Source organism: Engystomops pustulosus, chromosome 2 (genome assembly GCF_040894005.1).
Source record: "Engystomops pustulosus chromosome 2, aEngPut4.maternal, whole genome shotgun sequence".
Taxonomy (NCBI): Eukaryota; Metazoa; Chordata; class Amphibia; order Anura; family Leptodactylidae; genus Engystomops; species Engystomops pustulosus.
Window position 1 is genome coordinate 176058483 of NC_092412.1, and position 21340 is coordinate 176079822.

General features: G+C 40.2%; 1 protein-coding gene across 1 annotated transcript in view; it reads left to right on the top strand.

The window, feature by feature from the left end:
- Positions 1–20573, top strand: part of LOC140118916 (uncharacterized) — a 33980-nt gene extending 13407 nt beyond the window's left edge. The window contains exons 4-7 of the mRNA XM_072137375.1: positions 4960–5037; positions 5111–5189; positions 20181–20278; positions 20356–20573. Coding sequence (XP_071993476.1) covers positions 4960–5037; positions 5111–5189; positions 20181–20278; positions 20356–20408 — 308 coding nt within the window. The 3' untranslated portion in view covers positions 20409–20573. The remainder of the gene's footprint in view (positions 1–4959; positions 5038–5110; positions 5190–20180; positions 20279–20355) is intronic.
- Positions 20574–21340: the final 767 nt, after the last annotated feature.

Here is a 21340-nt window from a genome sequence, read left to right on the forward strand (position 1 = left end):
ATAGCTGGTGTTTCTCTACATTTTATCTAAGAATTCATAGTTGCATTAAATGGGATGGGTCCCTGAGTTGCAGGCCACCTTCCTTTCAGGCAAAAACAGCTACTAGTAACTCATCAATCATTCCACAATGTAGAATAACTGCAACCAGACAGTCTGCAGTGTAGAAAAACGTTCACCAGTCAGTCTGCAGTGTAGATAAACAACCACCAGTCAGTCCACAGTGTAGAAACACTGCCACCAGGCAGTCTGCAGTGTAGAAAAAAAAGCCAGCAGTCAGTCTGCAGTGTAGAAAAACTGCCACCAGACAGTGTGCAGTATAGAAAAACTTCTAATAGTCAGTCCACAGTGTAAAAAAAACTGCCACCTGGCAGACTGCAGTGTAGAAAAAAACTGCCAACAGACAGTCTGAAGTGTAGAAAAACTGCCACCAGACAGTCTGCAGTGTAGGAAAACAGCCACCAGTCAGTCTACAGTGTAGAAAAACAGCCATCAGGCAGTGTGCAGTGTAACAAAACAGCCACTAGTCAGTCTGCAGTGTAGAAAACAGCCACCAGTCAGTCCACGATGTAGAAAAACTTCCATCAGATAGTCTGCAGTGTAGAAAACCTTCTACCAGTCAGTCCACAGTGTAGAAAAACTGCCACTAGGCACTTTACAGTGTAGAAAAAGAGGCACCAGTCAGTCCGATGTGTAGAAAAACAGCCACCATGCAGTCTGCAGTGTAGAAAATCTTCCACCAGTCAGTCTGCAGTGTAAAAAAACAGCCACTAATCTGTCCGCAGTGTAGAAAACCTGCCACTAGTCATTCTACAGTGTAGAATGAGTCAGCCACCAGTCGGTCCACAGTGTATAAAAACAGCCACCCGTCAGTCCGCAGTGTATAAAAACTGCCACCAATCATACTTTGCTTTCCCTTTTAGGTAAAAAGGACCCTAACTTAATATTATTGATTGCTATTATCAATATTTGCCTTCCTTTTACAGGAAAAGGTCTCCCCCCCCCCCAGAATCGAATTTATTAGTTGGGGGCAGGGGCCTCCGTCCGGACAGGAAGCTCCTGATCGTCACTGTATAGTGTTCGATGCGCCCAGAAACGTCAGCTCGAGCACTATTACTGGAGCGTTGTGGCCGGAAGACAACCCCAGCACACATCGCTCCATGAACTTGGATGCCCGGCCGCGTTTTTTAATTTATTATGGAGCAGTAAAAACATTGTGCTGGCCCGGGGCCCAACATATTAAACAATTCATTATGAGAGCAAATGAAATAATTCATTGTGGGCGGATATGAAATAATTCATTGTGGAAGGCAGCATATGTAAGAATTAATGGTGGGGGGAAGCATATGCAATAATTAATGGTGGAGGGGCAGCATAGGAAATAATTAAAGGGGTATTCCAGGAATAAGCATAATTCATATACAAATGGGTACTCAAAATATAAGCTAATGTGTAATTAGTTATTTAAAATTTTGCTCCCCTTAGCAGAAAATGCTGGTGGCATACACTGTGATTGAGAATTAGAATGCTTCTGGCCCTTTAATCAGTCCATTAATTTCCTCCACGCGGTCCGTTACGGAGAGGAAACAGGACAGAAGATGTCCGCTGGTCACATGCCTGGGCAGGTCATGTGATCACCACTACGTTTGGGTGTAGTCAGTTGGTTAAAGTGCATCCAGTATGGCCAGTCTTGTGGTGATGTGCAGGTATGACAGTTACACATCATTACTATGAGAACAGAGCAAGAAAGTCTATTATGCCATCACTGGGCGCAGAGCATAAGAGGGAGGAAGAGTTACTGAGAACTAAAGGATCCTGGAACTTGTAGTTTCCACCTGCTTTAGAGAGGCCATAAATTTTGTAAATCATAAAATCAAACTATTTAAGCTCCATTTTGTGATTAATGACATTGAGTATAGTTGTATTCATTTATTTATATCATCATTGGTTTTTGTGTCAGACGTTCATATTCCCGGAATACCCCTTTTATGGTGGGGGGCAGCATAGGAAATAATGGTAGAGGGGAAGCATAGGAAATAATTAATTATGAGGGGCAGCATAGGAAATAATTAATGGTGAGGGCAGCATAGGAAATAATTAATGGTGGGGGGGCGCATAGGAAATAATTAATTATGAGGGGCAGTGTAGTAATTAATGGGGTGGGGGAGGGCAACATATTCAATAATTAATGGAGAGAGGTCCCAGTATATTTAATAATTCAGCCAATTAATTAATCAATTGGGCCAATATATAAAATAGTTCACGAGGGGATGTTGTATATTAAATAATTAATTGAGGGGGGGGGCATTATGGAAGTGGCCACATGTACCGCTATTTATTTTTAAACTTTAGTCCGACCCTCCAACAAACAGTCTGAGAGGGACAGTGAACTGCCCCCTGTGTACAAAAGTTTGGGGACCCATGGGCTATGGAATCCCAGCAGGGACGGTCACTTCCAACAGAGGATTAGTGTGGTGAAATCTGATGAAAGCTAAGGCACTGTCTGCTAGTTAATTGACCAATGCCTCAAATTCATGTTTCCTATTGGGGATATCCTTTTCCTGCAGCACCAGCGCCATCACCTCCACCAGCAGCAGCACAAGGAGTTAACTGTGTTAATGTTTCCAGCCAATGAAACTGTGTTAATGTTTCTAGCCAATGATATGCATTTCAATTGCTGTAAGGAAGGAGTAAGCTGGTTGGATGATCCTCCTGAGCAGGACACTCTCCAAGCTTATATAAACCTTGGGTTTGGAAGGTTCTAGGCTCTTTCTCCTGTGATCTCTCCAGGGAGAGCCCAGAGAGTGCTGAGGAACAGCACTCCTAAAAAGATGGCATGTAGCCATGAGGCCTTTGCAGACCTCCATCACCAGAAATCTGCCTTAACTTTGCTGCTGAAGCAGCCAACCATCCTCCAGCCTGAAGCCACCAAAGAAGCTGAAGTCTGTTGCTGTTTAAGGCTGTTGCCTGCTGGTTGCTTTTCCAATAAAGAACTGTACGCGAGTGATCCCTGGATTAGGCTGTTCACCATCACGGGCTTCCCACCCTCCATCATCTGGGATCCATATCTACACATTGGGGTTGACCCAGGGAGAAACCTATTCTATCAGCCTCTTCCTCCATTTTCTTGCAGACATCACCTGCTGGAGACCTGCCAGACAAGGCCCCGTTTCTGTATAGCACTGTGACCAACGTGTGTCTTAAGCCACAATAGTCAGCCATTCTGGTAGTCCAGGCCCTCGCTTAATCCAGGCTACGAGAAAGGCTAGGCTCCGGTGGGGGTGTTGCACATGCATATTGCATAATCCCTGACTTTTTCATTTTGAAACACCTGCAGTTATTCACACTGCACTTGAGGTGTGAGGGAGTAACAGAATTGGAATCTATGTATGACGCAAACAATACTACCCCCGGTAAAAAAAAACACAAATATTAATAACACTGGTACTATAAAGATGGAATGTATCTATGATGCAAACAGTACTTTCACTGGTACTGGAAGCATTACTGTAATATTCAGGAACTGTCAGCTATAACAGTGGTATGCAACTACTACTTGCATTACTACTGATCCTTCACTATAGCCGATGATCAGCAAGATCCAATTCTTCAAATTGCCCTGAAAAGGCACACCTTCTTTCCCTGTCGGCCCTGAAAAGGGCAATTGTGATAATATTATAGCTCTATTCCTCAGGATACCTGCACACGATCGTTGTTTTTTATGTCCACAATCTGCGGCTGTAATGCCTGTAATCTGTGTTTTCAAAAAACCCTGGGATTGAGCTAGGCCAGACCATCAAGGTAATTTGATTGTTTTCCAGTAACCAACCACAAAACGCCCCCCCCCCCCCCAAAAAAAAACCTAGTAAAACCATGTACAATCTGTTTTTTACACCCTCATTGACTTCTATGGGACTGCCTGAGTCACAAATATGGATTAGAATAGGAAATGCTCTGAGTTTTTCCTCATGAGCACAAAAACAGTGCTGAGCCCATAGCAATACATGGAGTTGTGAGACTGCAGCAGAAAAAAAAAAAACACTGTAGAGCCTCAGGAAAAAACTATTGTGTGCACGGGGGGCTCACTATCCCTTCAGCATCAGCCCTCTATGCTGTAATGGCGCTGGAACATGTCAAACCAAACAAATTTGGTGCATAAAATTGGTACTTCATGTTCACTTACAATTGGACCCAAGTTTTATTGTGAACATTAAAGAGATTCCACCATGATTGACAATCTTTTATTTGTGTGATTGACTAGAATATTTAGATAATCTACATTTTTATTTCCGTGCTTAAACACCCTGTATTTCTAAAGAGCACATGTACTTATTATTTTGCACCATATGTTTTTCATTTTCTGGGAAGACTTATTATTTGCTTAGGAAGCAGCTGCTTGTTTATCATAGAGTTATAATCCCAAGTTAAATTTTGTGACTTTAGGGACTGTTGCACTCATATTGGGGGACCCAAAAGGATATCTGTGACACAAAAATACAACCATTATAGGAAGGAAGGTGGCAAAAGCTGGTACTTACAATTGACAGTTTGAATTTTTCATTAATCCAATCTGGTAACACAATCAATGTAAAAATTAAATTGGATAAGTTGTCCAGTGATCATTTTATTCATTTATCTTCATTTATCTTTAGAACCTAATTTTCAATCCCATGCTTTTAACCCCCAAAGGAGGCATTAAATGAAAGAACTATGAAGAGGAGTTTTTATATTCCTGATAGTGGTCTTTGACCCAGGCTTCCTATAACCTGCTCCACAACCCTCTTCCATTTTGCCTTTCCCCTTTAACACCCCAATATAATGTCTAAGCGAGATAAAAAAAAAGAACTGTGATATTACCAAAAAAAACCTCTGTAAGCTCCACATGATTTTCAATGTTCACTCTTTATCTCCCACAAATCAAATCAGTAATAATTGTGTCAATCATCCTTGTTTATTTCTTAGATACGTATGAAGACAGTTCCGATCACACTACATTTTCCACCTCAATTTATACAAGTACTTCTCCTAACACAATTCCAGGTAAATAAAATATAGTAGTAATAACCTCTGCACAGTTAAAACAAAAGATCTCAACTGAACTATTCTTAAACAGGTAAAACATATGCAAGTCCAGTTGATGTAAAAGCTAATATCAGCAATGGAAAGAGCAGTAACTTTACAGAGGATAGCATGTAAGTATTATTTTTTTAATTGAACTATTATTGTAATGTTTGTGATGTTAAGCTAAGAAATAAGTGCCTCTCCGCCCCGTTAAAGAGGACCTGTCACCCTTGAAAAATACCCCCATCAAATTAGTTCCCTCTAATCCTGTCCCCATCCCCTTTATATTTATTGAATTTTTATTAAAATGTGTGTGTGCATACTAAGTTTTGAACGATCCGACCTCTTATCAAATAAGAGGTTGCATTATCGTCGTGCAGGTCCCCTAGCAGTCAGCCGTATTCATGAGAGGGCCGGCCGACACACCCCCTTCACGTCCCTGTCAGTCAGGGACCTGTAAGAAACGCCGTCAGGAGCACATGTATTGCGATTCTTACAGGTCCCTGACTGACAGGGGCGTGGAGGGGGGGTATCAGCCGGCCCCCTCATCAATACGACTGCCCGGGGACCTGTGCGACAATTCAACCTCTTATTTGATAAGAGGACGGGTCGTTTAAAACTAAGTATGGACACTCACATTTTAATAAAAATTCAAAAAATATAAAGGGGCTGGGGACAGGATTAGGGAGAACTTATTTGGTGGGGTTATTTTTTGGGGGTGTCAGGTCCTCTTTAAGGGGAAAGTGCCGCCAATTTTTATTTTGATTCATTAAATTTGGATGGCAGAATTTATAACTATTTGCAAATTAGTTTTTATTTTCTTTTTGTATATTTTTTTCTTTTATATTTGTCCATGAAAATGAAGGCTGCTAAGCTCTGGTATAAACAATAATATGTCAACACCCATTGCTTATAGCAGTCTCTAAGCAATGGGTGTTGGGGTCCACAGAGAGATTTATAGACATGCTCTAAGCAGATAGGAGGCAGATAGGAGGCATAAATAAACTGTAACATCATCTATTGCTAGTAGAGGCAGTAATGTTGTTTTCTATATGTTATGATTGTTGTAAAAATATTGGTGGTTTATAATATAAATAGGATCCTACAGAATTAGGAAGTGTCTTTAGCTCACTTTTCATTGTAAGAATTACAACATATGGTACTTTTATCAAATATAGATGGAAATTTTTGAAAAACATACCCAAAATTTACGGAATTATTTAAGTAGATTTCTAAGCTTAGAAATATACAGTTGTATATACAGTTACATGGAATATTGAGCCACATTAGGTTTGCAAGACTTTCCAACATCACTAAATATGTGGTTTGTTTTCCTTTATAAGGCTGCATTCACACACATGTATGGGGGACGTATATACGGTCGACACGGTCCTGTACGGGAGCGGTACGGTGCAGAACACGTGCGGCACCGTACCGCTCCGTAGCCCTTAGAAAGATAGGACATTTCCTATCTTTCTACGTGATATGGCGCCGTGCACTGTATATTCCTACGGAGAGGGGCGGGGGTGAGCAGCGCTCATCCCCTGCTCCTCTCCGCAGCGCCGATGTGTGTCCGCTGTACTACCATCTGAACAGTTCTGCAGTAATTAGACAGCAAGTGAGTGTTTTAAACCAGAAAAGGAGATTCATTACACTCACCGGCCACTTTATTAGGTACACCATGCTAGTAACGGTTTGGACCCCCTTTTGCCTTCAGAACTGCCTCAATTCTTCATGGCATAGATTCAACAAGGTGCTGGAAGCATTCCTCAGAGATTTTGGTCCATATTGACATGATGGCATCACACAGTTGCCGCAGATTTGTCGGCTGCACATCCATGATGCGAATCTCCCGTTCAACCACATCCCAAAGATGCTCTATTGGATTGAGATCTGGTGACTGTGGAGGCCATTTGAGTACAGTGAACTCATTGTCATGTTCAAGAAACCAGTCTGAGATGATTCCAGCTTTATGACATGGCGCATTATCCTGCTGAAAGTAGCCATCAGATGTTGGGTACATTGTGGTCATAAAGGGATGGACACGGTCAGCAACAATACTCAGTTAGGCTGTGGCGTTGCAACGATGCTCAATTGGTACCAAGGGGCCCAAAGAGTGTCAAGAAAATATTCCCCACACCATGACACCACCAGCCTGAACCGTTGATACAAGGCAGGACGGAGCCATGCTTTCATGTTGTTGATGCCAAATTCTGACCCTACCATCCGAATGTCGCAGCAGAAATCGAGACTCATCAGACCAGGCAATGTTTTTCCAATCTTCTACTGTCCAATTTCGATGAGCTTGTGCAAATTGTAGCCTCAGTTTCCTGTTCTTAGCTGAAAGTAGTGGCACCCGGTGTGGTCTTCTGCTGCTGTAGCCCATCTGCCTCAAAGTTCGACGTACTGTGCGTTCAGAGATGCTCTTCTGCCTACCTTGGTTGTAACGGGTGGCGATTTGAGTCACTGTTTCCTTTCTATCAGCTCGAACCAGTCTGCCCATTCTCCTTACCCAAGTGAATTCATGTGTGGCATGTTGTACAACAAATAAGCGTGAAATTTTAGTTGATATGTTTAACATTTATTTATGAAAAAAATGGAAATTTGGTGAAATCTTTTTTTAGAATTCTAAATGTTGTGTTTAGTCTTAACAAGAAACGAGCGGACCCAATGTTTGCATTCTGATTCAGCTTTCGTTACCAGACATATTTCCAGATTGGCAATCGAGCAACTAATTCTACAAAATTGATGCTCCTAGAAACTAGCCACGGCATTGATTGATTGGCCAGTGGTATATAAAACTAATTTGAGGCAAAAATAACAGTAAAATAAGAAGAGGCATTTTTATTTTTTGTTGACAGAGCTATTTTACTGCTTATTTTTGCATGACAATTTCTACTTTTTATTTTTGTAATTTAATCTCCTTCAATCGTATTCTTTGAGAGATAGTTGGACAAAAATAGTAATCTTAGCTGTATTTTTTTTTTATATTTTTATTATTTTCTTAAATTCATTTACAATAGATAAGAGCAAAAGAAAGCAAGGATCATACAAATCATTACAAAAGTTACTTCCAATCTTAATTGGTATCACATATCTTACATATGAACCCTTCATTTATTCTCATAACATTATTCCTTCTAATCCTATACCCTCCCCCCATCCCTCCCCCCGGTGGTTGACATTCACTATTATATATATCCAAATATGTAACTGGGACAAATCAACGTAGATTGAAATCTATGCATAGTCCTATATTCATTTAAGGTATAGAGTTGTCTAATGGCTCTTCTTTTACTTCATGGTGGGGGGATTCTTGAGAGCCATACTTTCCTTAGTTTTTCCATTTCCTTTACTATCTAGTTGTTCTGCATATAGCAGAGTATCCATTCTGCTTTCCCAATTCTGCACGTTTAGCGGGGTTTTATTTTTCCAGATAAATAGGATCACTTTTCTTGCCATGAGTAAACCTTTCATCACATAATTCATCCCACTCGTTGAGCCTGTTACTCCGATCTTAGAGCCCAAAATACACACCTCCACACTTGCCAAGATTGTACAGCTAAATAACCCTGCCAATCTGTCTAGAACCTTATTCTAATATATATGTAATTTCGGGCATCGCCACAGCATATGTATTAGGTCTGCATCCACCAGATTACACCTAGGGCACCTTTCATCCTTGGTTTTCCTAAAATAATTCAATCGTTTCGGGGGGTGTAATGAGCTCTATGCATAATAAATACCAGGGAAATAATATGGGATATATTTTTAGTTATTTTTTTAATCATTTTGAGTGAATCTACCTATACTTCTAAAGACAGATCGGGTACTACTTTCTTCCATTTGTTGAATCCTCCTTTGGCTGGAGGGTAAGTTAGATTTTTCAACAATGTTTTATACACTCTATACATTATACCCTTTTGTTTTACTTCAGAATTGAAGACAAAGCTAAGTGGATGTTTTTCCACTGAATATTTTACTCTTTTTGCAAGCTCCTTATAAGCACAGCTATCTGGACAAAAAAAACGTACTCCCTTCCCTAACCAAAACCTTGAATAATCTACAGGTGTTAAACTTTTATCTGTGAACCCCCACAATGGTGAGCCCTCTAAGAATCCCTTGTAGTGCAGTTTTTCTTTAGTTTTTTCCCAAACCCAATTCATTAGTTCAAATACAGGGTACTGTGCTTTAAATTCTCTTTTTGAAAATATTCCTGACTCCAAAAGTGACCAAATATTATAAACATTTAATAGCTTATGTACCCGCAAAATGCAGTACTATTATGTCATGCTTCTGGCACCTGCTCCTGAACGAAGCCGGCGCCAGAAGCTGCGGGTTTCAGCTATATATTATAGCCGACACCTGATCGGGGTGTGCAAGGGGCATTTGAGAAGAATCTAACACCCCCCCGCGGTGCTTACCGGGGGGGGGGGTCCGCTGCTCCGATCGCAGCCCCGGGACTGCCAGTGTCCGGGGCTGCGCGATCCTACTCTGTGTACCGGGTCCCTGCCTTCTAGCAGGACCCGGCTGTAACACACTGAGCATGTGTTACATTGTGTTACATTACACAGTGTAATACATCTGTACATCTGTATCAGTGGATCACTTGTTCAAGCTAACCTGTAAAAATTAATAAAAAATGTTAAAAACACTTCATATATACATTTATTAATAAAAAGAATTAATTAAATAAAGTTAAAGTCCACTAAACACAAATATTCCCTATATACATGCAATAAAGTGAAAAAAACACAAAATAGCCAAAAAAAACCACATATTTGGTATCGCCGCGTGCGTAACAATCCGTACAATAACTCAGAAACATTATTGGACTGGTTCGTAAAAACGCTGTAAAAACAAAACCCGAAAAACACGCCAAAAATGTACATTTTTCATAAAATCTCTACACAAAAATGTTCTAAAAAGTGATCAAAAAAGTTATGTGCGCAAAAATAGTACCACTGAAAAGAACACTTCAACACATAAAAAATAAGCCCTAAACTAGCTCTGTCAACCAAAAAATATTAAAGTTACATCTCCGAAAAGATGACAATGCAAAAACAAATGAGATTTCCTCTATATTAGTTTTTATCCAGTAAAATTGTAAAAATAAATGAAAAACTATATAAATGAGGTATCACCGTAGTAGTAGTGACCTATAGAATAAAGATAATATAGTATTTTTAGTGAACGATGTACGACCTCCAAAAAATACGAAAATAAAGTAAACCAAAATTGACAATTTTCTTTTCACCCATACATTCAAGAGTTAATAAAATCTCATCAATAAGCTAATGACCCACTAAAATGAAGTATTTGTAAAGTGCATCTCATGTCGCAGAAAATAAGTCCTTATATGTCCAAATTGCCAAAAAAATAAAGATTGTATAGCCAATAAAAAGTGACAATGCATAATCTGCTCTGAATGGTGCAGCTCCCCCTCAATGCCCTGGTGTGTGCCCATACAGCAGGTTACCACCACATATGGGGTATTGTTATACGCGGGAGGGATTGGGTATCAAATTTTGTGGAGCGTTTTGGTATTTTATCCACTGAGAATTTGTACATTTTTTGAAAAACACATTAATTTAGCCAAAAAAAAATTACTTTCAAAATTGCATCCAATTTTGTTTTAACCCCTGTAAAACAATTAAAGGGTTAACAAACTTTATAAAAGTTGTTTCACGTACGTTGAGGGGTGTAGTTTCTATAATGGGGTAATTTATGGGCTTTTACTTTTATTTAGGCCTCTCAAAGTGATTTGAAACCTGAGCAGGTCCCTCAATAGCAGGATTTTGCGTTTTTTATGAAAATGTGAAGAATCGCACCTAACGTTCAAAGCCCCATAACATCCTACAAAAATAAGAGTATGCATAAAAAACCATGTCCACATAAATTAGACATTTAGTGAATGTTAGTTATTACATTTTACTGCGGTTATGACTATGTTTGGAAAAAGTAGAACATTTTGAAGTTCGAAAATCAAGAATTTTTCCAAATTTTCACCAAATATCTGATTTTCTCATAAATAAATGCAAAACATACCACCAAAATTTTTCAACTAACATGAAGTACAAAGTGTCACGAGAAAACAATTTTAAAAACACTTGGATATGTTAAAGCGTTCCAAAGTTATAACCACTTTCTAGTGACACAGGGCAGATTTGAAAAAATGGGCCATGTCACGAAGGTGAAAAGTGGCTTCAGCGTTAAGGGGTTAACAACATATTCAAGGTGTTTCTAATTTTATTCGATATAATTATAGGACTATTTTGAAACTTGAAGAGAATCTGAGGCAATATAATCATTTTAAACAACACCACTCTAGCTGCCATCGATAAGTTCATTTTCCTCCACACTATTATTTTTCGTCTTATACTATGAATTAAGGGTTTAATATTTAGGTTAACATAATCCCTCAAATTTTTACTAACATTATCCCTAGGTACCTCATTTTCTCTACCACTGGAAGATGGTCTATTACCGGAGCCATTTGTCCAGTAGTATCCAACGGGAGACATGATGACTTGCTCCAATTAATACATATGCCAGAGAATTTACCATGTTTTCTTAGAAGGTCAAAGATTTCTTTAATACTGTCCTCATAATTATCCAAATATATTAGCATATCGTCTGCATATAACTGAAGTCTGGATTCCCTCTCTCCCCACCTAAATCCCACCAGTCTATCAGATGCTCTTATGTTACAAGCCAAGCGCTCTAAGGCTACTGCGAACAAGAGCGGGGAAAGAGGACACCCCTGCCTTGTACCTCTATATAGCTGCCAAGCCGCTGACGCTCTCCCGTTGACACTAACTCTCGCTGAAGCTCCTTTGTAGAGGATTTTCACCCAATTAATAAACTGTGATCCGAAACCCATCCTCTCTAATGTGGACCAGATGTAGTCCCACTCGACGCGGTCAAAAGCTTTGACCGAGTCCAATGTAATCACCACCCTCCCTGTTCCCGTCTCACTCGGGGCCTGCAAATTCCACCAGAGCTTTAAGATGTTGTCACGGACCGATCTCCCCGGCATGAACCCAGACTGATCAGAATGGACCACAGTCCCAATTACTTTCAATAACCTTGTTGCCAAGATTTTAGCCAGCAATTTGTAGTCGGAGTTCAGCAAGGAGATCGGTCTATATGCATCTAATTCTAGTGGGGTTTTCCCTTCTTTGGAGATCAGAACAATAATTGCTTCTCTCATAGATTCTGGAAGTTGCCCCTTCCTGAAGGAATAGTTGTAAACCTTAAGTAAGAGAGGGAGTAATATATCAGAGTAGTTTACTATCAACGGGGATACCGTCAGAACCTATCGCCTTCCCTTTCGGAGAGTTCCTAAGTGCCACTATTAGTTCCTCTAGAGTCAGTGGCTGCTCTAACAGCATCATTTCTTCTGATGATAATCGAGGGATAGGTATATTTGTTAGTAGCTCCATTATCTCTTCCAACCCTGCTGTACTCTCTGAAGAGTATACACTCTCAAAGAAGCACTTAAATTCTTCCCGAATCCCATCTTGTGTAGTCACCAGTTTACCATCTTTTCCTCTAACTCCTCTAATAGTGTTGTTATTTGGTTAACTTTTAATTAGGCTAGCTAATTTCTTCATCGATGTATATTGCCCCAAGATTGACTTCTGGCTCCGGAGTTTATTCTCTCTAGTGACTTTTTCTATACAATGCATTCCCAGATAGTTCTCTGCATTGGTGATTGGAGACAGCTATCCATTTTCCCCTCCGTTTTTTCTCACTGGGGGAACACCCAACTTCAGAGAGTCTGGATTTGGAGGAGTTTTTCAATTGCTTCCTACTGGCCATACCGCTTTTTTTTTTTTCCTCTTTTCCTTCCCCTTTCTTCTTCCCCCCTTCCCTCCCAGTTAAGTCCACCAAAGACCCTGCACCAAAAAAATTATATATTTCTTTCCCTCTTCCCCTTTGAACTCTGGTCTAATCCTGAAGGAACCGATTCAACCTTAGTGACCAACGTGTAACAAAGTGGCACAATAAGATAAACAAATAAGCATAGATACAATATCACATATAAACAGCAGTATAGCCCAGGTAGAACACATTGATTAGTCAGGAGCAGACAGTGAGCTGTTAGTTTACACAGTGAGAGAAAAAAAAGAAAAAGAAAAAAGTTCTCAATTTAGTTCAGTCCACAGCTGCAAGCAAATTCAGCATTAAATGAACACAAGAGAGATGTAGTCTAATATCTGGTGTTAATATTGATCAATTGTTCCACTATGGCGTTCAACGGAAGAGTATAGCAGTAGCGTTCAGAAGCAGAGTTAGTGCAATTTTAAATTGTGCTGCTATATTACTCTAACGAAAGCAGAATTGTTAGTATGATGGTTATATAGCGAAGTTACATAGCACAGTCATAGAGTCTTGAATAGTACTTTAGATTATCTAGAGCAACCGTCAAGCATTAATCAAAAAGATAATTCACTCATGGGATGAGGGAGGAGGAAATATAATGGCATTGGACACAGGGTTTTTTTTTTTTTCTCACCACTCCGTAGGCAACATGAGGCAATCAATGGACAGCAGCCACAGCAACGGCTTTACACCTTCAGGCGGATTCCCATAACCTTGTCCGGCTCGTAGTCGTATCCTCAACTGGGGGGCCCCCCACTAGTGTAAACACTCGCAGGGAGAAGCCACCCCAGATCCAGAGGGAGCACGATCACCCCAGCGCCGGGTTCCAACGATGGGCGTCTTAGGGGCTAATAACCACCTTCCACCTGCCTGGTCATCATCAGCAGTGTCTGCCTAAAGGAGGAAGCGGCGCCTCCGTCCTATACCCAATTCCTGGCAGCCTACGGCCCACGGTGTCACGCGTCCCATGTACTAACGGGGTGGAACATCAGGCTCTAGCGGCACCTCTACTCTGACAGCGCGCGCATTCCGTCCTGTGTTCACGTAGGTGCGTGACATGCAACGCGCTTCATGCTCCTCCCAATCGCCCCTTCAAGGTGAAATGTTATCATTTTAGCTGTATTTTTTGTTTGTATGGTGATTTTCACTTTCTTATGTTGAATGGGAAGTTTGTAATGGATAGGGGGACTTGTGACAATTTTATCATTTTTAATTTTATTTGTAAACCCATTTTTAAAATTCTTTTTTACATTTCTTCTTAGTCCCTTAATGGGGCTTTTCATCCACTGTTATTTCATTCATCCCCTGCAGATGAAGAATCTCTGAACTATTCAGAGATGGAGAGAGGTCTTGTGGATTTCCACAGTCTGGGTATTAGGGACTGCGCTGCAATGAGTAGTAAACCCATCAGGGAGCACTTGACTTTGGCAAGTGAAAGTGGAAGCATTGAAAGTAATAATGTATTGTAGTATTCTCATTATTGCGGTCTGTGAGGTCCGAATCAGCTCTATGACGCCTGCCCAGAAAGATTGTATTTTTGGAAATACCCACCAAATATGGTGCATCGAGCAGGGATCTGTTTGCATTTCCAGCACACATCAGGGCACGTCGGGTATACAGTGTCTAGTGTGGAGAAGACTCAGTACCATCTAGAGATAATCTTATCATTGGTCTCCTGAGATTTACCAAATATTGAGAGCTTGTGCTGTTGCCCATCTCAGAAACATCTCCAGAATCCGGCCATTTCTGACAATTGAAACTTCTAAAATGCTAATTGTTGCACTGATTCACTCTCGACTAGACCTCTGTAACTCCTTACTAATTGGTCTTCCACTCACTAAACTCTCTCCTTTTCAATCTATTCTTAATGCAGCAGCCAGGCTTATCTTTCAGACCAAACTCTACACCGATGTCTCCAGTTTGTGCCAGTCACTGCACTGGCTGCCTGTCTCCTTCTGTATTCACTTTAAAATAATAACCCTCATCCACAAAGCTCTGCATAATTCTGCAGCTCCCTACCTCTCTTCTCTCATCTCATCATCACCTAACCCATGCTCTTCAATCTGCCAGTGATATAAGATTAATCTCTACTTAATCAAACCTGTCTTGTACCAGGACTTCTCCCGAGTCGCACCAACTCATAACCACCCTCCAAATTTTCAAACATGCTCTTAAAACCCATTTCTTTAGGCAAGCCTATCACATTCGCTAACTGCATGAAATGTCAATTTTCACTTTACTAATCCATCCTGTGTTCTCCTCCCATCTGTTATCCGGCAAACACCAGATATATACCAAGCTCAAGGCTTCTCCACATTCACTTTCACCTTGGACTCTGTATATAAGACGGCTGCTGATGGTTGGTTCAAGCAGCAGAATTTTTATTTATTAAATTATTTATACTGTTCCCTTATAAAGAATGGCTGGACCATTATACAAGCTCTTATACCTCATGTCACCCCCTTCATCTTCAAAGAATGTAAGCTCTTGCGAGCAGAGTCCTCACTACTATTGTTCCATATGACTGTCTGCGTGTAGGTGCTAGGCACAATGTCTCAAAGTGTGTTTAATCTCAATGAAGGTTAAGTTTATGTCTGTTTGATGTATAGAAGTGGGTCAGTTGGGTGTCTTAAGTCTAATGGGACAATCTCTGTGCATGCAGGGAGGGAATCCTCTCCAAGCAGCTTCTGTAAAGTGAGCGGTGAGGGTGTCCTGAAGGGAGCTAGAAATCCAGGAGTAGAACCTGGGAGAAAGTCAGGGTTATCTGTCATCGAGACCAAAGGGCCATCACTAGTGAACAATCTTGATGAGGTGTGGAGCCTCTTAAGAGAGAGGAGAACCTGGGAGGCTACTAATTGGCAGCCCATGTTGCGACCATGGGAGGGTGGTCAGGTGGGCTGATGCAAGATGTTCTTCTAGTTGTATCGAGAGCTTATATGGGCCATTATGAAACCAATCTTGAACATGTGCTAAATTAGAGGCCATAAAGTTGTTGCAAAAATTAGGTAGACCTAGACTGCCGTGTTACTTTCTCTGTATGAGAGTCAATTTTGCTATTCTGGGGGGAGAGGAGGCCCAAATTAATTTATTTAGAATCACTCTCAATTAATTAAAGAACCCTTCAGGTATGACCAGAGGGATTGTCTGAAAGTAGTATAGAAGACAAGAAGACTGGGGAGCACAGCCATTTTGATGCAGTTAACCCTGCCTATCCAGGAAATTCTTTTGGTTGTCCAGTAATATGGATCCCGCTGTAGGGATTGAAGGAATGCACTATAGTTAAGAGGGTAAGTGTTGAAGAGGTCAGCTGGAATAAGAACACAGAGATAGGGGATAGCATCTGTTTTCCATGTGAATGGATAATTGTCCCTGACGTTTTGAGCCTGCCTAGCAGATAGCTCTATCCTCATAGCAACACATGTAGAGTGATTCATTTTATGGTTGCTAAAGTACCCAAACACGTAGAGAGTCTACATAAGTTGGGAGAGCAAGGATTCGGGGTTCGTCAGATACAATAAGATGTCATCTGCGAATGCCGAGTAAGTATATTCCCAGCAGCCTAGGGAGATTCTGGTAATAGCTGGGTTTGAGCGTATCGCAATTAAAAACTGTTCATTTACCAGGGCGTAGAGAAGTGGGGAGAGTGGACACCCCTGCCTAGTGCCATTACTAATTGTGAAGGAAAGAGAGAGGATGCCATTGATTTTTTCTTGGGCATGTGCATAGGCATATAGAGCCTTATTTTGGTCAACATAGTGGGTACGAGGCCAATCTGACAAAAGGTCACCACCAGAAATCCCCAATTCATTAAATTGAAGGCCTTTTTGGCATCTAGAGAGATGGTAAGCACTGGGAGCGAGGCACGAGAGACATGGTGGAGAAGTGAAAATGTCTTAAGGGTATTATCCATAGCTTTGCGGGCAGGCACAATCCCACTTGATCTGGGTGGACTAGGGACCCAAGAGAGGAGCCAGGTGGCAGGCGATAAGTTTAGCATATATCTTAGCATCCACATTAATTAAAGAGATAGGCCTGTACCTCGGGCAAAGTTGTGGGAAGTTGCAGTTAAATGTGAATGAAGTAAGGAGAGGTGAAGTTTACAGAGATAGCATTAAGAGTTAATGAGAGAATAGTTAATTCTTCAGAGTTTAAAAAAAAGGCTGCAGTGAAGCCGTCAGGACCAGGGATTTTTCCTGCCAGTAGAGATTTAATAACTGAGTGTAGTTCTTCTAGCGTGAAAGGGTTATCAAGGAACGTAGCTGCTTCATCAGAGATTGCAGGCAGAGTCGTCTCCTGTACTTATTGGGCACCTGCATCGATCAGGGGGCTGGAAAGGAGGAGGATGGAGGAGGTTATATGTATAAGGTTTGTACTGGGTGAAAACTTCAGCTATTTTAGTCAGTCTTATGGAATTTCATGTCATTGTGGGTTTTGATCAAAGCAATATATGTAAGTGCCCTCCTGTCCCTGAGAGCTCTGGCAGGGAGCCTGTCTGGCTTGTTCCCCCACTCATAGAAGGATCTAGAGCAGAGTAGTCTAAGTCGTTTTTGTTTGGTGTCTGAGAGTGGTAAACTGCAGTTACTGTTTGTGTTTGGACTCTAGGTTAGCTAGCAACAAGAACAGCAATTAGGGTTTAGCACTTGCCTCCTTTTTAATACGTGAGTCTTTGATCAGAGTCCTTCTGAGGGCTCCTTTATAACTTTCCTATTTTGCTGAGATGGAGGAGCTTTGGTCATGAGAGTGGTCTGCGTCAAATGATGCTGATAATCTCTTGAGCTCATCTAAGCACAGTACGTCTTTAATTAGAGATTCATTAAGTCTCCAATTGTAGGAGCTTCATTTTGCTGGAGTGCTGGAGAGATGATGCAGGAAATTGGAGCATGGTCTGAGAGAAATACAAGACCGATATCTGAGTCTATAACCTCTAAAACTAAGTGGTGATGAGTAAAAATCTCATCTAAAATCTGCATCCTTAACGGAGCCGGCGCCAGAAGCTGCGGGTGTCGGCTATATATTATAGCTGACACCCGCCTCTAACACCCGTGATCAGAGATTTCTCCGATCGCAGGTGTTAACCCCTAACACGCTGCGGTCGCGCTGACCGTGGCGTGTCAAGGGCATTAATCAGGGAATCGAAACACGGCGCTTACCAGGGGGGTCCGTGGCTCCGATCATAACCCTGGGATCTGCCAGTGTCCCGGGGCTGCGCGATCTTCTTCCGGAGCCTTGAGCAGCATGCTCAGTGTGTCACATAATACAGTGTAATAAATCTGTATTACACTGTATTAGGTGAAGAATAGCTTGAACAAGCGATCCGTACGGTGAATGCCGTAAAAACGAAACCCGTAAAACTCGCCAAAAATGTAAATTTGTCATAAAATTCCTTTTAAAAAACTCAATCTTTATTATGATATCCCTTATATCTCAAATATTAAAACACCCCATTAAAAGGGATTAAACCAAAATAATGAACAGTGTGATCATATCTGGAAATGGAGACCATTATACGCATTCTAGGCCCACCCTGGTATCATACAATTATACAGTATAAGCCAATGTTCAAGGGAGAGGGGTTACATATAATCCATAATATAAAACATTCTGAAGAAAGTCCCCTCAGACCAACTGTTCCAGGCTAATATTTATCATACCAAAGAATACCACCAGAGGCCATGCTCCACAAAACCAGTAACATACTGTCCAAAACCCCAACACATGTTTCGCACCCTGCTTCATCAGGGTGTGTCTGCCACCAATACCCCTCAGTGTTTTTTAGCTACAGTTTTACCAAGCAATTGACTGTTTAGAACATAGGTGTACATTTTGTTTCCATGGTCCAAGAGCAAACTTTACATTTATCTACATTAAACCTCTTCAGCCATTTCTCTACCCATTCCTTCAGCTTCCACAAATCCCTCTATTTGTGTGAATAAAAAAAGTGAAAATTGCCACACAACCCCCACATATTTGGTATCACCATGTGCGTAATGACCTGTACAAATGAATCATTATTGAAACTGCTCTATGAACACCGTAAAAACATTTTTAAAAACTAAACAAAAATTATGATCTTTAACTCAACCACCTCCGTAGACCAAAATTATAAAAGTGTAACACCTCTTGAAAGACGAGAAAACTATAGATATTTTAGTGTGTGTGTCAGGGACTGTAAAGCCCCACACAGGATCACTCCACTGCCGATACCTGAAGTTTATAATTTATAAGTTTATAATTGGTTATACGAGAAGTTTGAGGTGTGTAGTTTTATAAATGAACAAATAATAGAACATGTTGTTAAAATTTTAAAACTTTTAAAGTCTTTAAAAATAGGAAGATAAAAAAAAATGATGCCACCATAATGCAGTCAGATGATAAATCATACTTTTGCCTAATTTGGTTAGGTTTATGAATTGCAGAAAAATTACAAATTTCCAAAATAAATAAAATTTAGCAAATTAATAAATGTAAATTAAAAAAATTAGACCTATTGACCAAAATTGGAATTGTTCCAAAGTTATTACCATATGATGTAAAACTGGGCTGCCTTCAGGTCCAAATGTACTAAACAGGTCATCAATTTTCTAAATATCGCTAAAGGCGCTATTGTCATTAAATTTTCACCAGATGTAGGTTGCAATCCATACCATTAAAGAAATCAAGCCATAAATTAAGGTTGTGCAATAATGACAAATGAGATTAAAAAAAATATGAAATAGACATGCACAATTTTCTCACATGGTTTAGATTAAAGTGGAGAATTTCACTTCAATACAACGTTTATTGATATATTTGCTTGGTGAGGTGTTCAATACTTGCTGTCGGTTGTCATCTTATTGATTTGTATTTCTCAAGCTGAGTAACATAAGAAAAGTTTCAACATGAATTTGATGTGGATGAAGCAGTCAGGTGAACATAAGAAAAGCCACTGTACCTCACTACAATGGACCAGTATGCAGTATTTAATTTTTTCCAGCCCCTTTTATTTTTTTAGATTTATTGTATCCACCACTACACAATAGATTTAGCCTTTTTAGAATCCTACCAATCACATACTGTGTAAGGAACGTACAAACCACATTTCTTAAAGTTATAGATTTTGCATACCAGAAAAACAATATATTCCCCCTCTGAAAAAAGTAGTGGCAAACAAAAAGAAAAGTCCATGTAAACATGACCTAGAAATGTTAGGTAAGCCTTTACTAACAATGGAAATGAATTTGTTTGACTATTTTTAGAATTGTGCATCACAGGACCTGGGATATTCTCCGTTGGGTACTTCTTTTGTGCATGGGACTTTGTGTTATCCTCTTTACCTTTTATCAAAAGTTTTTGGGTGAGTTGAAAGATTTTTTGTATATACATATTTGCAAACATTAGACGATATTGATATCTATTTCTGTTACCTTGCAGACAGTATTTCTCACATACATCAGATATGTACCCGCTCTACAAACATGATCTGAAGGCTAAACATATGAGCACTGTGTAGTTTATTGTTATTATGCCTTATATGTTGTACAGTGTTATTTCTTTCTATAACAATGTAATACAAAGCAAGAAACTATACAGTTAACAGCGTTGTTGGGAACAGGCTCTAAATTAAAATTGCAAATGACATGCTATTTGAATCAGGTTTTCTCAATAAACATATTTGCTTGAAATATATTTAAAATGTTTCTTGCTGTTTATCTTCAGTCACAACACATTAACAGAGGTTAATAAGATATTTTCTGTCTTTGAGCTCAGAGCAAGATGGGTGCTGTCAATACTTCATAAATGAATATTGTTGTTAGTTATAACATACTTGGCAAAAAAAAAATAGTTTTGTAGATTTATTTTTACATAGCCTTTAAGATATGTTTAGGGAAGCTCTAAATAAAAATGTAGTGTAAAAGTGGCATGTTATAGAGCAGTTACAGGTAAGACTATTCCCTTGACTTCTTAGCCTAAACGGTACAGAGATAAACTATAAATACAAAATAGCACAAAGTAGTTTTCCACAAAATTACACTCTGTTCTAAAACACATTTGAGGGATTTATTATGGCTTGTATGCCAGTTTTCTGGTCCTCAAATCGCAAAAGCCAACAATGGCGAATATTTGCCCCTTTTTGGCACCTCCATTTCAAGTGAGTGTGGAGGGGCATGAAGGGGTGTGAGGTGACAGAGAGGTTGGCATGGGGGCATGGGTAATGCACCAGGTAATGGGTGTGAGTGTAGTAAAAATGTTGTGACAGGTAATTTTAAATGTATATATTGGCACAAAACATTCTGGTTTTGCTAATCATACAAAGGGGCTTATTTATCGTATGACGGTGCTCGTGCTTGCTCCGTGGCTGCATTTTTTGCAGCGGCATACATGAAGAGGCTTCCGCCTCTTGATCTAGAGGGCAGGC